Source organism: Ruditapes philippinarum, unplaced genomic scaffold (assembly GCF_026571515.1).
Source record: "Ruditapes philippinarum isolate M1 unplaced genomic scaffold, ASM2657151v2 ctg1381_1_1_1_1, whole genome shotgun sequence".
NCBI lineage: Eukaryota > Metazoa > Mollusca > Bivalvia > Venerida > Veneridae > Ruditapes > Ruditapes philippinarum.
The window spans coordinates 277,166-289,858 of NW_026853170.1; the positions used below are offsets into that span (position 1 = coordinate 277,166).

A 12,693-nucleotide genomic window follows, 5' to 3' on the forward strand; every position below is an offset into this window, starting at 1 on the left:
ATTCAGCAAAGTCAATTAAACAATACCAACAATAAACATCATCAGTGCTGATCTGGCGTAGGAACATAGTGTTCTCAAGTCACTGACTGAGAAAGGTTGATGTTCTCAGACAGGCTTTATCAGGCAGTTGTCATAGTAATGGCATGATAAAATGTCACATACGACGACTTTTTCAGAAATGCAATTGTCTAAGAGGGTGTCAACAATACAGCAGATGCTTTTAAAATGCTTTGTCTTCAATTGTATTACTTCCTTACTTAAAGTTCTAAATAACCCTTAAAAATAAGCGTTTTTGTACAGTTTATTTTTACACTATTTTGATTGCTTAAGCCATTTGTGGACATTTTACCCAAGTTTATGACTGATGTATTTCATTTGCAAGTTAATAATTTATACAAAAAATAAAAAGAATTGTAAAAGATGAAATGTAATAAAAATCAAAAGAAAAATCTTCTAAATATTTATCTGTATGGTGATTTTATAGCGTAAATAGTAAAAAGCTTTGTACTTTCTGTTTCTTGTGAGAAAGGCTTTAAATCCTTCACAAACTGTCACATATTACATTTAAGTGGTTAAACTTTAATATATAACCATTACAGGGAAGACACACACGTGGGCGTAGGTAAGATATCAAGTCATTTTACTATGTTCTTAAGTAAACTGTTTTTGATTATATTTGCATTCGATATCATTTGTTATGGAAGAAAGATGTTAATGTATAAAAAGCAAACGTTACACCTTGGTATCTTAAATTGTCAATTAGATTCTAAGAAACATTTTAACATGCACATCTTACATGACTAAGTAAAGTGGTAAATTTTCACATTTTTCACGTTTAAAAGAATATGATCTTGTTTGCTTAAGTGTTCATACATTTATGTTTTTGTTAAGAATATCAAAGAAGCATAGCATTTCGAAATATAGTTTTAACATTATGCTCTAAAATAAACATGTTATTTACGAGTCATTTTAGGTTGTTTAGCATTTTTGTCCTAATCATTATCCTTTAAAAATAAGTTTTGCGATTAGTTTGCTAGGGTTGTAGATAGGCCTTATCAAAGCAAGCCTGTAACAGTCTCGATTTTTACATTTTTGGCGTTCTTTAGAGATGCCGTTTCTCTGTATCTTATTGTCACATCAGGTTGTAAGTGCTGTGTGAGGCCCTTAACACAGGTACATTAAATAAGAGACGTTATATTTCGATCCTAGATATTTTGATGGTTTCTGCTGATTCCTTTCGACTATAAGGATTCCAGATTACCTACTTGAATATTATATAATCATCCTAAGTCATAATTTCACCATTTCATGTTTAAATGTATGGTTCTGCTTAAGCCGGTGCTAGGGGGGGGGGCATTGACGGTAGCTTGCATTTATCAAAACCGTCCATAAACAGACCCAATTAAATCCTGTAACATTTTCCATTATGCCGTTTTGGACGTTATTAAGCGATTCCATTTCTCTCTATTATGTCAATTTGTTGTTTTATATTTAGGAATATTTATTACTTTCATTTGCAATTTTCCTGTGTTTCTGATGGCCGAGGTAACAATTCAAAAGTATTTGGATTCCAAATGAAGTTGCGTCATGACTGGTTAAAATTTCAAGCAGACATTAATCACACGAAACGTCGTTAAATATAAAAATATTAAGTGACCCTAGCACAGGGTGTGTCAGCATGGAAGCCCAACACAAACTTTCCATATCTAGGAAAATTAGATCTCTAGATTATGTTTTGAAATTAACTATCAAGTTAGGCGATGATATGAGCAGACCTTCATGTTATACCCAATAACTTCTAGAGAAAATATGAAATAGTGAATGCAGTTTTGCATTAAAAACTCATTGATCGATTATGAGATGTATTTGTTATAATATTTTATCTATATGATCGATTTCGTAAATGCAATCATAAATCCAAATATTGCAGATGCATGCAATTTTTTTTCAAAGCCATTTCCAATTGATTATATGGAAAGTAAGTAGAGACAGATCATGAGATCATTAATGTTCCTATAATCTAGTTTCATAATTTAAGATATCATTTAGATATAAAATACTTCATTTGCTGAGTTATTTTAATAAGATTTTGAGTGTAAGTATCGCCCCTATCATTGATCATTTCTTTCCATTTAATTCACTTACATTTATTTGGTTTTTTCTCATATGTTTAAGCTGCATGCCCATTCGCAATGTGTAAATTACTTTCTTTGTTTACTTGACAATAGTTTACTTTCAAATATATTCTAAAATAATCATGACAATTTATGAATCTGGAGACATGTTGCTTTAATATTTGATGCATATTGAAAGCTTGCCCAACACTGTCAAACAAAATGTCTTCAATCTAAATGTCATGAAAACTTTACTTCAGTGTTGTTATATTTTCTGGTCCTTCGGGATCATTGATGCCAGCACTATTAAGTGTTGAGAATTGAGTACCGCTCAAGCCGGTGCTAGGGGGCGTGAGAGATGTTGCACTTATTCATTATCTCTCATGTACAGACTCAATCAAACCGATTTTGCAATTCTTATGTAATTTTGTTGTGATTAATGCTTCCGAGGGATCACTTTGTTTCCAGAATTCAGTGGTTGCTGGGAGCGTCATATTTTTGTGTTTAAAACGGGCCGTTGGCGTTAAAACTGCATTGACAAAAACCGGAAAAAATGTGTTTGCATTTGTATTTTTGTTTCTGGAAATGTGCTTTTTAAATCTGTTTTCATTTTATGAAAGTTTATTGTCGTCTGTTATAAATTTATAAGATACAATTTGATGGCAGCATGACTAGGTACTTTGTTGTTATTTTTCATTTGCTTTTACCATTTCAACAGCTGTGCCAAGTTCCCATTTACAATATCTGTCAAATTTAGACACTGATATTATATTCCTGTTTTATATATGAATCAATTTATCGTTTAGCATTTCGTAAATAAACTTCAGGTATCAAATAACTAAATGTTAAAGCATTTTTTTTTTCAGGAATAATTTGGCTGACCGCAAAATATTGAAGTACAATATTGATTTATCAAATAGAAGTATTTCATTGATAATTCCATGTAACAGAAGCAATCTGTTACAAAAACAAGGAATTATGTTATCCACTGGTGTATGGGCGCATTGGGATATATTTGCATGCTCTCAAACAACAGTGTACCCAAAACATATATAACATGTATATCATTTTAATAAGTCGCATCATGCAGATTAAATGGCTCACAGCTTGCAATATTCTTGAATTCTGGGAACTAAATAAAATCCATGATATGCTTAATGTCATACTATATTTTGTTTTGATATGAATCAATATATGGAAGATAAAGAAAAATAACATATTTGATAGAAATGTAAGATGACGATTTCAGGGAATAACTATCAAGTTATTGTAATTATGTCATTATTGGCAAGCTGAGCAGACAAATTATCATTCTACGAATAGATGTTCTCGTTACAAGGGTTGAATTATGCCCGGAGAGAAACATCTCGTGCGCATAAAAGATATATGATAATATGTCGGAAGTGTTCCTAGATAAATCCATTAAATATATACATATCATAAGATTTGTTTTCTTTTTCAAAACACATTTTGCGCGATATCTAGTATTATAATTACATAAAAATAAGAGAAATAATCTATCATTATGTAAACCTGCTTATCAATATTTCTCTATTTTCGAAACGTAAACGGTTATTTAATAAATGCGTTAAATCAAAAGCAAATAGAATATATATGTGAAAAGTTAGCTAAGTACTAAGATTTACAATTTATATATAATTAAACCAAGCTAACTAACTACTTTATTTCGGTATGCCCTGCCATGTAACCCTGCCACCTAAGCAGTCGGTAGGTATTTCAAACTAGACATTGGTAATACACTAAACTTAATGTATCGGTAAAAAAGAATTATATAAAACCTATGAAAAGCTTTTCGATTTTTTCTATGATTTCCATTTTAAAAATTATTTTTTAAGTTATTATCAAAAGTGAAATCTCTCGAGATTTTGATCGGAAACAGATACCTAGATGCCTAGATTTTGATTCTATTCTTACCTAGATTTAGGTTAAAATCTAAGAACCTTATCAACAACTCCTGCATTGATTTTGTTCTTTTTCTCAAAATGTCTTGCAAGGTTGTTAAATTGTTCAGCGAGCCATGCATTGATTTTTATACTATATTTCGAAATTACTGCGAGCTGAGCATATAAACAGATATAAATATCATGCAATATTCCGGAATACATTGCTTGGTTGCATAGAGTAATGTTAAAACTGTTATTTGGAATGCTATGCTAGGTGCTCTCCCGGTGAGCATTACAGTAAAGCATTGACTTTTTTTCTGAATGCCCCCATTAGATTGCTTTGTTATCTAAGCATTGCAGCAGGGTGTTAATTTTACACTATACATGTTTTTCAGTATGTTTATCTGTAAGAATGGAATGTCATGCTATGCTGCTCTGATAGCTTAGTAAGCAAAAAAAATCATTTCACACTATAATTCGATATGCCCTCCTATGTTGTTGAATATTGCAGCAGGGCATTGGTTACGAATTTAGGCAGCACACCATTTTTTATAATATCAAAAATGTATTTACTTTAGACATACTCTTCTACAATCCAAATAATATTGGCAAAGCATATGACCTTGTGTTTAAATAGTCTGCATATCATCCCAGGATTTGTGAGTTCCAGCCCTACTGGAGTCCTTATTTCGTCATGTAACACAAAAACTTCTTTGCAAATTGAGGAGTGCTATAAATACATGTACTCGTATGTTTCAAGCTTCCTTCACAGTCAAACTAAACTTATATAGTAATGCTTAAACTAAATAAAATAAAATAAATCAGTTTCATCTTGCCTTCATTGAACAACGCGCTTCCTTTATGATCTTGTTTTTTCTCCATATCTTATTGCGTGCACATGTTAGAAAATAATGGATTATATTTCTTATTGAACCAGCGTTGACTTTTGATGTTCACAGAGAAACAACACATTTAGAAAAAAAATGTCCATACATGAAAATAAGAAAATATCATATATTTAAATATAAAGTACACTTTTTATTCGTTGCGCTAGATTTCCCGCTCCTCTCAAGATAGGCGTTAGGTATTCCGTCATGTTGCGCTTTTATTTCAGTTAAAATATTTTGAACACTCATAAGTTTGCAAAAGTTAATTATAAAATCCCAATTATGGATATTCTCTATTTAGGAAGGAAACACGAAGAAGACCTAATGCAATATTTAAATCATTTCAAGATAGTTGAGAAACAAATTCAAAACATAGCATCAACATAACAGTTACTTTTGACGGCAATTTTGACATGCCTATTTACACCCCAGTGATGAATTGTCACTCTTGATGTGAATGTTTATTGAAAATTTTCAATTTGTTTCTTCTTGACTTGGCCTTTAACACAATGAATAAATGTTAAAAGTGAACAAGAAATTTCTATTAACGTAAAATATTAGCTAAGGGAATTAATATGTATCATAGCCATTAGAAATGTCAGCCATAAGTGCGCCAATTTAGTTTGAAAACTGCCAATTTATCAAGAAATGATAATACGATATCCGGGAACTAGGCAGACGAATGGCGTTCAATCTTATTGATCAATACTACAAGTTCTAACATTATTACCAAAATATTACTGCAGCATCATTTAAATATTGATGAAACTTGTGAAACTATACAAAAACACGAAATAAATGATCGAAAATCCAAAAAATAGTACTTCATATTACCATGCAGGAACTATTTCTCAAAGCTATCACGACCATATTATTTGATACAAAATGTCAAATGGCCACACCGACATGCAAATGTTCGTAATTAGATCGTAATTGTCCATTACGAACATACCAAGTTACCTAAATAACGGTTTATATTCTGTAAATCACCATTAGGCCATGTATTATCAGACTTTAGATAGATAAAGGTAGGACCTAGGGAGCACATTATGTCGGCCAAATCATCCCAATTTTACATATGAATCAAAATTAGTGTGTTGGTTTTCCTATCAATGGCAAATCATTAAAGGTAATAAAATGTCGCTGTTTGTTGTTATTTTGTTTTTTTTAGTTTAGTTTTTAATTTATGACTTAAAATCTGACGGAAAGTCTGCCTAATTGAGGAAATATTATTTATAGAATTAAGTACCTAAATAAATGTTTCCGGATATAACGCCAACTGAATGGTAAACTAAATGCATCTATTTTATTCAATATTTGAAATAAAGTTGTAAATATTAATTTAATACCCCGTCACACAGAACAGGCATCCTAACGGCATCCATAGGGCGACCTTAAAGGGAGTGGAAACGTCATAGACGTCGTAGGGTCGATTTGAATCGCCATGAAGATAAAATACAAAAACGCAATGCCACGGCCACTATTTTGAACATGCACGAACAAACAGAGAAATTCGGCGTTTACATTGCGAGCTGCATAAGAACAACGCCATGAACACTTCAGATGTCGCATCTTTACATTTGCCGTATAAACGCAAAGACATGGCCCGGTATGTTATTAGCAACTCTACGGCGAAGGCGTTTAAAGTAGAACATCTATGTAGCTTTCTTAATACGACTTTTCGTCGTTTCCAGGATGTCTATACAGCGTCCGTTATTGACACTACATCTGAATAACAAAAACTTTTAGGTATCTTATTAAAAGTTCTTTTTATTTAGTAATTAGTATAAATACAAAATCGATAAAAATATCTTAACTGATTCCAATGTTTTCAATATACATGCAAAGTTAAACCATAGGGATATCACGGAAGTTGCTGTCGTCGTCGTTGTTGTTGTCGTGTCTGGTTGTTGTTGTTGTTGGTGGTGGTGGTGATGATGCTGCTGCTGGTGATGATGATGGTGATGATTATGATGATTATGATGATGATGATGATGGTTAAAATATTAAACTTATAGTTAATTAACACATAAGTTTGAGCCTCGTTCAATACAGGTTTGACAGCAGTGTATTCAGCATCGTATTGAAAATTATCTATAAGTTAAAGTTTATTAGTACTACTCACAAAATTAGATTGGTGAGGCGTGGCGCAGCTTAGTGTTTTAATTTCTTTTACAAACAGTCGATTTACTAGACTGATTAACAGTTTGCTAATTCACCAAAGTAAATATGTTATGATTCATTTGAAATACTGCAATTCTGTTGGACAAAAAATATTTTCAAACACTAAACATGTATAATGACTTCTTTATAACAGATCACCAATTTTTTAATTTTTTTAAAGAACTTAATATATGATTTGATATGATTTCTTCGGAAAATGAAAATAGGTTTGACGGAGTAAAGTGCGGATTTGATATGGATTGTTTTTTCCGAACAATGTAAACGAGGCTAGAATAAGTACAGATATAGATTTCATATGGACTTTTTTTTACTCGGAAAATGAAAACAAGGTTAAATTGATAAGACTGGGTCAAATAATAACTTTAACTTGAATTTCACGTGGTGCAAACGCTGGATGTTTAATAGTTACATTTTAAACGTTGAAGTTGTGAAATAATATGGGGTTATCATAAATTGTTGAGTACAAAACTTAATTGTATTGGACGAGTACACAGGTGTCAAAACTAGATTGGAAAAGGCGCCAGCCAAGTCTGATAAACGCTTTGCAGCTATGTACAAGTCCAACAGAACCATCATATTTAATGACTTCTTTATTTCACACCACCCTTTTTTACATTTTCAAAGAACTTCAGTTATAATAAGGATTTTACATGGATTTCTTTTCTTTCAATAATGAAAACTGGGCTAAATGGTGTATGATATGGATTTTATATTAACCAATGACTCTGGAAATGATAACGATACTCTATGGGGTGAGATTTACATTTGATATGGACTTTTAGACTCTAGAAATGAAAACAAGGCTAACTTGCCAAGATTGGCTCCAATATTGATTTCTGTTTGAACATCATATGGTATAAATGCTGAAATTTCATCGGGTTTGAAATAAGTTTATTTAAAGTCGACACAGGAAACTTATTCGAAAAGACTGTTAGTAATATTCCAGAAAAAAACAAAGGATTCTTCAACATGCAATGTTAAGAGCAAGATAACACCATGATGACATGGGACCTCAGTTTAGTAACTTAAAGTTGTTTTATTTTGAGATCGAACTCACGATCCCCAGCATTAATAATTTTAAAGTGTAAACATTCTTATCGCATGTGAACTTTTATAAAATGGCGATTAATTCTTAATAAATACATCTTTAATAGATTCTTTAACAGATTATTTTACCGAAGTAACGATTTTACGTTATAACTTTCTGACATACAATATTCACATCAGTATATTCGTTTTCTTCATTATTACTTTTATAATAATTACTATTTATTTGCTATCAAAACTTAAAAATAGTGCACGCAAGTTCTATTCCTTGGAGATATGTAATGGGAATGTCGGTTTTGCACAGCTCTAGACAATTGATGATCTCGTGTAAAACAAACAGATTTACTTCAAATGATGCATGGGAAAACTTAGGAAAGGATTTAATTTTCTTAAGAAATATTTTGAATTCACGAGATGTACGCTGCTTCAAAATTAAGCATTTGATTCATCGTTATTTCTCTTGAGGAATCCGTTCAAGAAAAACAATCAGTCAAAACTACATTTATCATTTCTTCTTTCCTGTAAAATGCCAAAACTTTATGCCTGCTCAGTCTCCCAAAAGTAAAAATACATATTTCAAGATTTACGAATGACGCCGCTATTCATCAAAACAATTTCTGTTTCACACAATCTCAGATGCCTTCATCATTCAATGTAACCATCTAACCAACAATTTCGAAACTTCATGATGTGTTTTCGAATTGAAAATGTCAGCAGGGGGAGGACTTATATCATTTTCCTTTCCGACCGTAACTTAATTTAAATTTCCATTAAAGAAGATCCCGGTTAGATATCGGGTCTATTGAGAAAAGTCAAAGATTACTTATTTTAAGACTGAAACATTTACATGTTGCTAATCTTCTGTTTGAATATACATGTACATGATTATATAGTACATATTATAACATATACATGATCGGCTAGCAAGGAAGATCTGTTTTGTATGATGTGTATAACTTATTTTGACGAAGCTGAAACTTAAGACCTTGACAGAAGCTTTTATTACTTATGTTTTGTTCTAAACTATAAAGATGTCCTATTTTTTCAAATACATGTAACTTACTTAATTCCGCCGTCCATTTTTACTAAAAAATGAAAATAAAGTTATTTATTCCAAAATATAACCGTCTACTGATTAGAATGGGAAAAATACAATCACATGCAAACTAACGCTTACTCTTGTAGTCAAGGGGAAATAAGCAGTACAGTACTGTTTTACAATAGTTGAATCTTCAATAATAAAGGTAAAATTCACGATTATAGAAATTGCGCCATAAATCTGAATGTTTGTTTACAATTTGACGATTAAAATAATCCGATAATTTTGGCTGTGTATAGAGGATTATTTGCGTACCTATAACTTTCAGGTAATATTTTTTATGACTACAATTCACTCTAAAATGAATAGATCTACACGTGGTTTAAAATGAATAGATCTACACGTGGTTTATACAGTTACATACATGTACTGTACATAGCATGCGCAGTCACAATGTACATACTATAGGGACAGGGAATGTTTGAATTAAAAGCCTATTCCTGAGTTAAATAGATGTTAAATAATTGATGTGTGAAAAGCCAGCGACCAGGGTACACATTTATCACGTGGAAAAAAAATCAAAGTAAACTGCCAATATACATATCTCTTTCCTCATCATAGGAATGTAAATAGTGTAAACATTTTAGAATTATACTCAACATCACTAATTCCGCGTCATCACTTATTTCACGGAATTGGCATATTTTTATGTGACCAGTGTTAAAATTGGTCAGAATTGACATATTTTATTCAAACACCTAAACAACAAAGTTTTTGTGCAAAATATTTTAAATCTATAGATTTTTACGTGAAACAGAACAACATTTTACAAACTTCTGCAAAAAGCAACAATAGTCCGATACGTCTGAAACAATTGCTCTTGTTTTTTGAAAAAATAAATTTTGAGTCACAATGTAAAGATACTTTTAATATTTAAAATTATCTGTAGATCTATTATATATATAAATACACGTGTCTTCTCCTTTACATTAGAATCGATGGTTGCCAATAAAGTTCTCACACTCGTCTTAATACGAGAGCATGCAAGAGTGCTGCTTGGAATGAAAAAGAGAGGGTTCGGTCAAGGACGCTGGAATGGTTTTGGCGGAAAAGTTGAGCCAGGAGAGACTATCCTTCAAGGAGCACTCAGGTTTGGCCCCACAGTACATGTTACGTAGTAAGATTTAGATCTAATTGGTGTATCGTTCATTGTTGAAATATAACAGAATTAAGAAAACTCTCATTAAACAAATGTCCTAACTGGTGGAACGATCCTGTAGATCTAGTAGATCTATTGCTGGTACGCAGAGGAAAAGCTAGCTCTATTATAGTTTTCATAAAAAGTGCCAAAATTAAAAGCAAAACAATCGACATAGTTCTCAACGATTAGTGGGCTTACTCCTACAATACTGTAGATTAAAATCTATTTAATGTTTTAATGTTATGTATATAGATTTTCGACATATTTTCAATAATGTCAAACTATGTTTCCAAAGTATGTTTCTAAATCCTTATCTATTTGCTTAAATATTAATATATTTTATTGTTAGGGAACTAAAGGAAGAAAGTGAATTAGAGGCAAAATGTCTGGATGAGGTTGGTCGGCTTATGTTTGAGTTTGTGGGAGAACCTCAGTTGCTAGAAGTACATGTATTTACTGGCTCAAAATATGAGGGTGTACCCAAGGAAACACATGGTAATGTAATTTCTATAGTAATTATGTATTCTTTTCATGCTTGTATTTAATATCAGAGAGCAGGCATGCTTTTACAATTATTCGGATTACCTTTTCACACAAAGTAGATTTTGTGATTTTTTTTTATGCTTTGGCAATTAAGTTGTCAGTCCCTCAACTAAAAGATTGTCAGATTTATTTATTAGTCAACAACAGTATCATAACTTGCTTCACAACTAAATGTAAAAGTTTATCCCTTCACCTGTTTGAACCGGGAGTAATTAGCCTTTGCCACCAGTATCAAGAGAAGCCAGCTTGTGCATATGTTTTGGACAAGTCAATTCGAAACATGCACTGCAGCAGTCAGTGAAAGGTTAAAGTTAAGTTAAATCATACATGATTACTTGCGACATGTCAACATTGATTGCTGACTTGAGAAGGCAGATTATAGGCGACATTCAAAGAAACATTATTTTCACAAAACATTTAAGATACACAATGTGTGAAGAGGATTAATAATTTATGAAGTTTCAATAATGTTGTTATCAATATCCCATGTTTTCAATAACTAGTGTGAACTTGTGTGAACTTATTGACAGAACAGTGCAAAGATCTTGTTAATATTTCATGCAAGCTTCCTTTTTCTTGCAGAAATGAGACCCAGCTGGTTTTCTACGGATAATATTCCATTTAGAGAAATGTGGCCAGACGATATATTATGGTTCCCTCTATTTTTAAAAGGAGTAAAGTTTTCTGGATATTTCCTTTTTGAAGGACATGATAAGATCATTGATTACAAGCTAAATGAAGTTGATGAGTTACCTGTGTGACATTAGTGATCTAAAATGTGACAAGTTTATACTGTGAACTAAATGAGATTCAGGTCTCCGGCAAGTGTCATGTTCAGTTCTAGTGTATGATTTTAACCAAAATGATATCAGCTAATAGATGACATTTATTCTAGGGTATATGTTTGACCAGGAATAGTCATTACAGTTACAGTGAAGGGTATTGCATTATGCACTATGAAATTACTAGGATATTTTGTAAGATGCCAGTATGTAACTTCAACACAAATGCACCAAATTTTATACATTTGTTTATAACTGAATATTTATCTTGTTTTGTTGTCGTTTAACATGATATTTAGCTTTCCATGTCGAATATGTCCAGGCTAAAATGACCCGATGTTCATCTTCTTCTGTGTTTTTGTTGGAAAAGTTGACATGTACAAAATAAACTGTTTGCTATACATGGTACATTTTGTCACTAAGGTAGCCTGGCATGTATACAGTAAATCACCTCTCTTAATGGTCACATATTAAAATGCACTGATTTATCTCACCAGAGTCACCCAGTGTAACCAACATATAAAAAACAAATTTTAAACACATTCAGCGTTCTTGAATCATGTATGATGATAAATGCAATGACATGTGTAATGAATATTTTACAAGAAATATATAGATATATATATGGCAAGAATATCAATAAGTTGAGGAGCCATTGAAATATTGGCAGTTAGAATGTCTTTCGCCCATTGCATTGCATTACTGAAATTAACATGTAAGACAGACCTAATTACTTGTTGAGTGATGACTTGGGAGACCCGCATCAACATTCAAGATTCAGACTTTAGATTCGAAATATTCACTGTCAAAAGATCTTCATCGTTTATTGACTTAATGTGAGGTGATGTCAAGATGCAAAAGCTGTCTTAAGAGGATAAACATATACAAACGTAGAACTTTCAGTTTATGACAGCTTTTTGAATTTTAATTAGCGTGTTGTATTGTAATTGAAAGACGAATTTAACGTATTTGTAATATAGTTAGGAAATCTT

At 31.8% G+C, this 12,693-nt stretch overlaps 1 protein-coding gene across 1 annotated transcript; it reads left to right on the forward strand.

Annotated features, from left to right (window-relative positions):
* Positions 1-9,353: 9,353 nt before the first annotated feature.
* On the forward strand, positions 9,354-12,693 carry LOC132735967 (oxidized purine nucleoside triphosphate hydrolase-like). The gene is made up of 4 exons (XM_060723006.1): positions 9,354-9,503; positions 10,169-10,325; positions 10,726-10,871; positions 11,502-12,693. Exons 2-4 carry the CDS (start codon positions 10,174-10,176, stop codon positions 11,678-11,680), a joined length of 477 nt encoding a protein of 158 aa, XP_060578989.1. The 5' UTR covers positions 9,354-9,503; positions 10,169-10,173; the 3' UTR covers positions 11,681-12,693.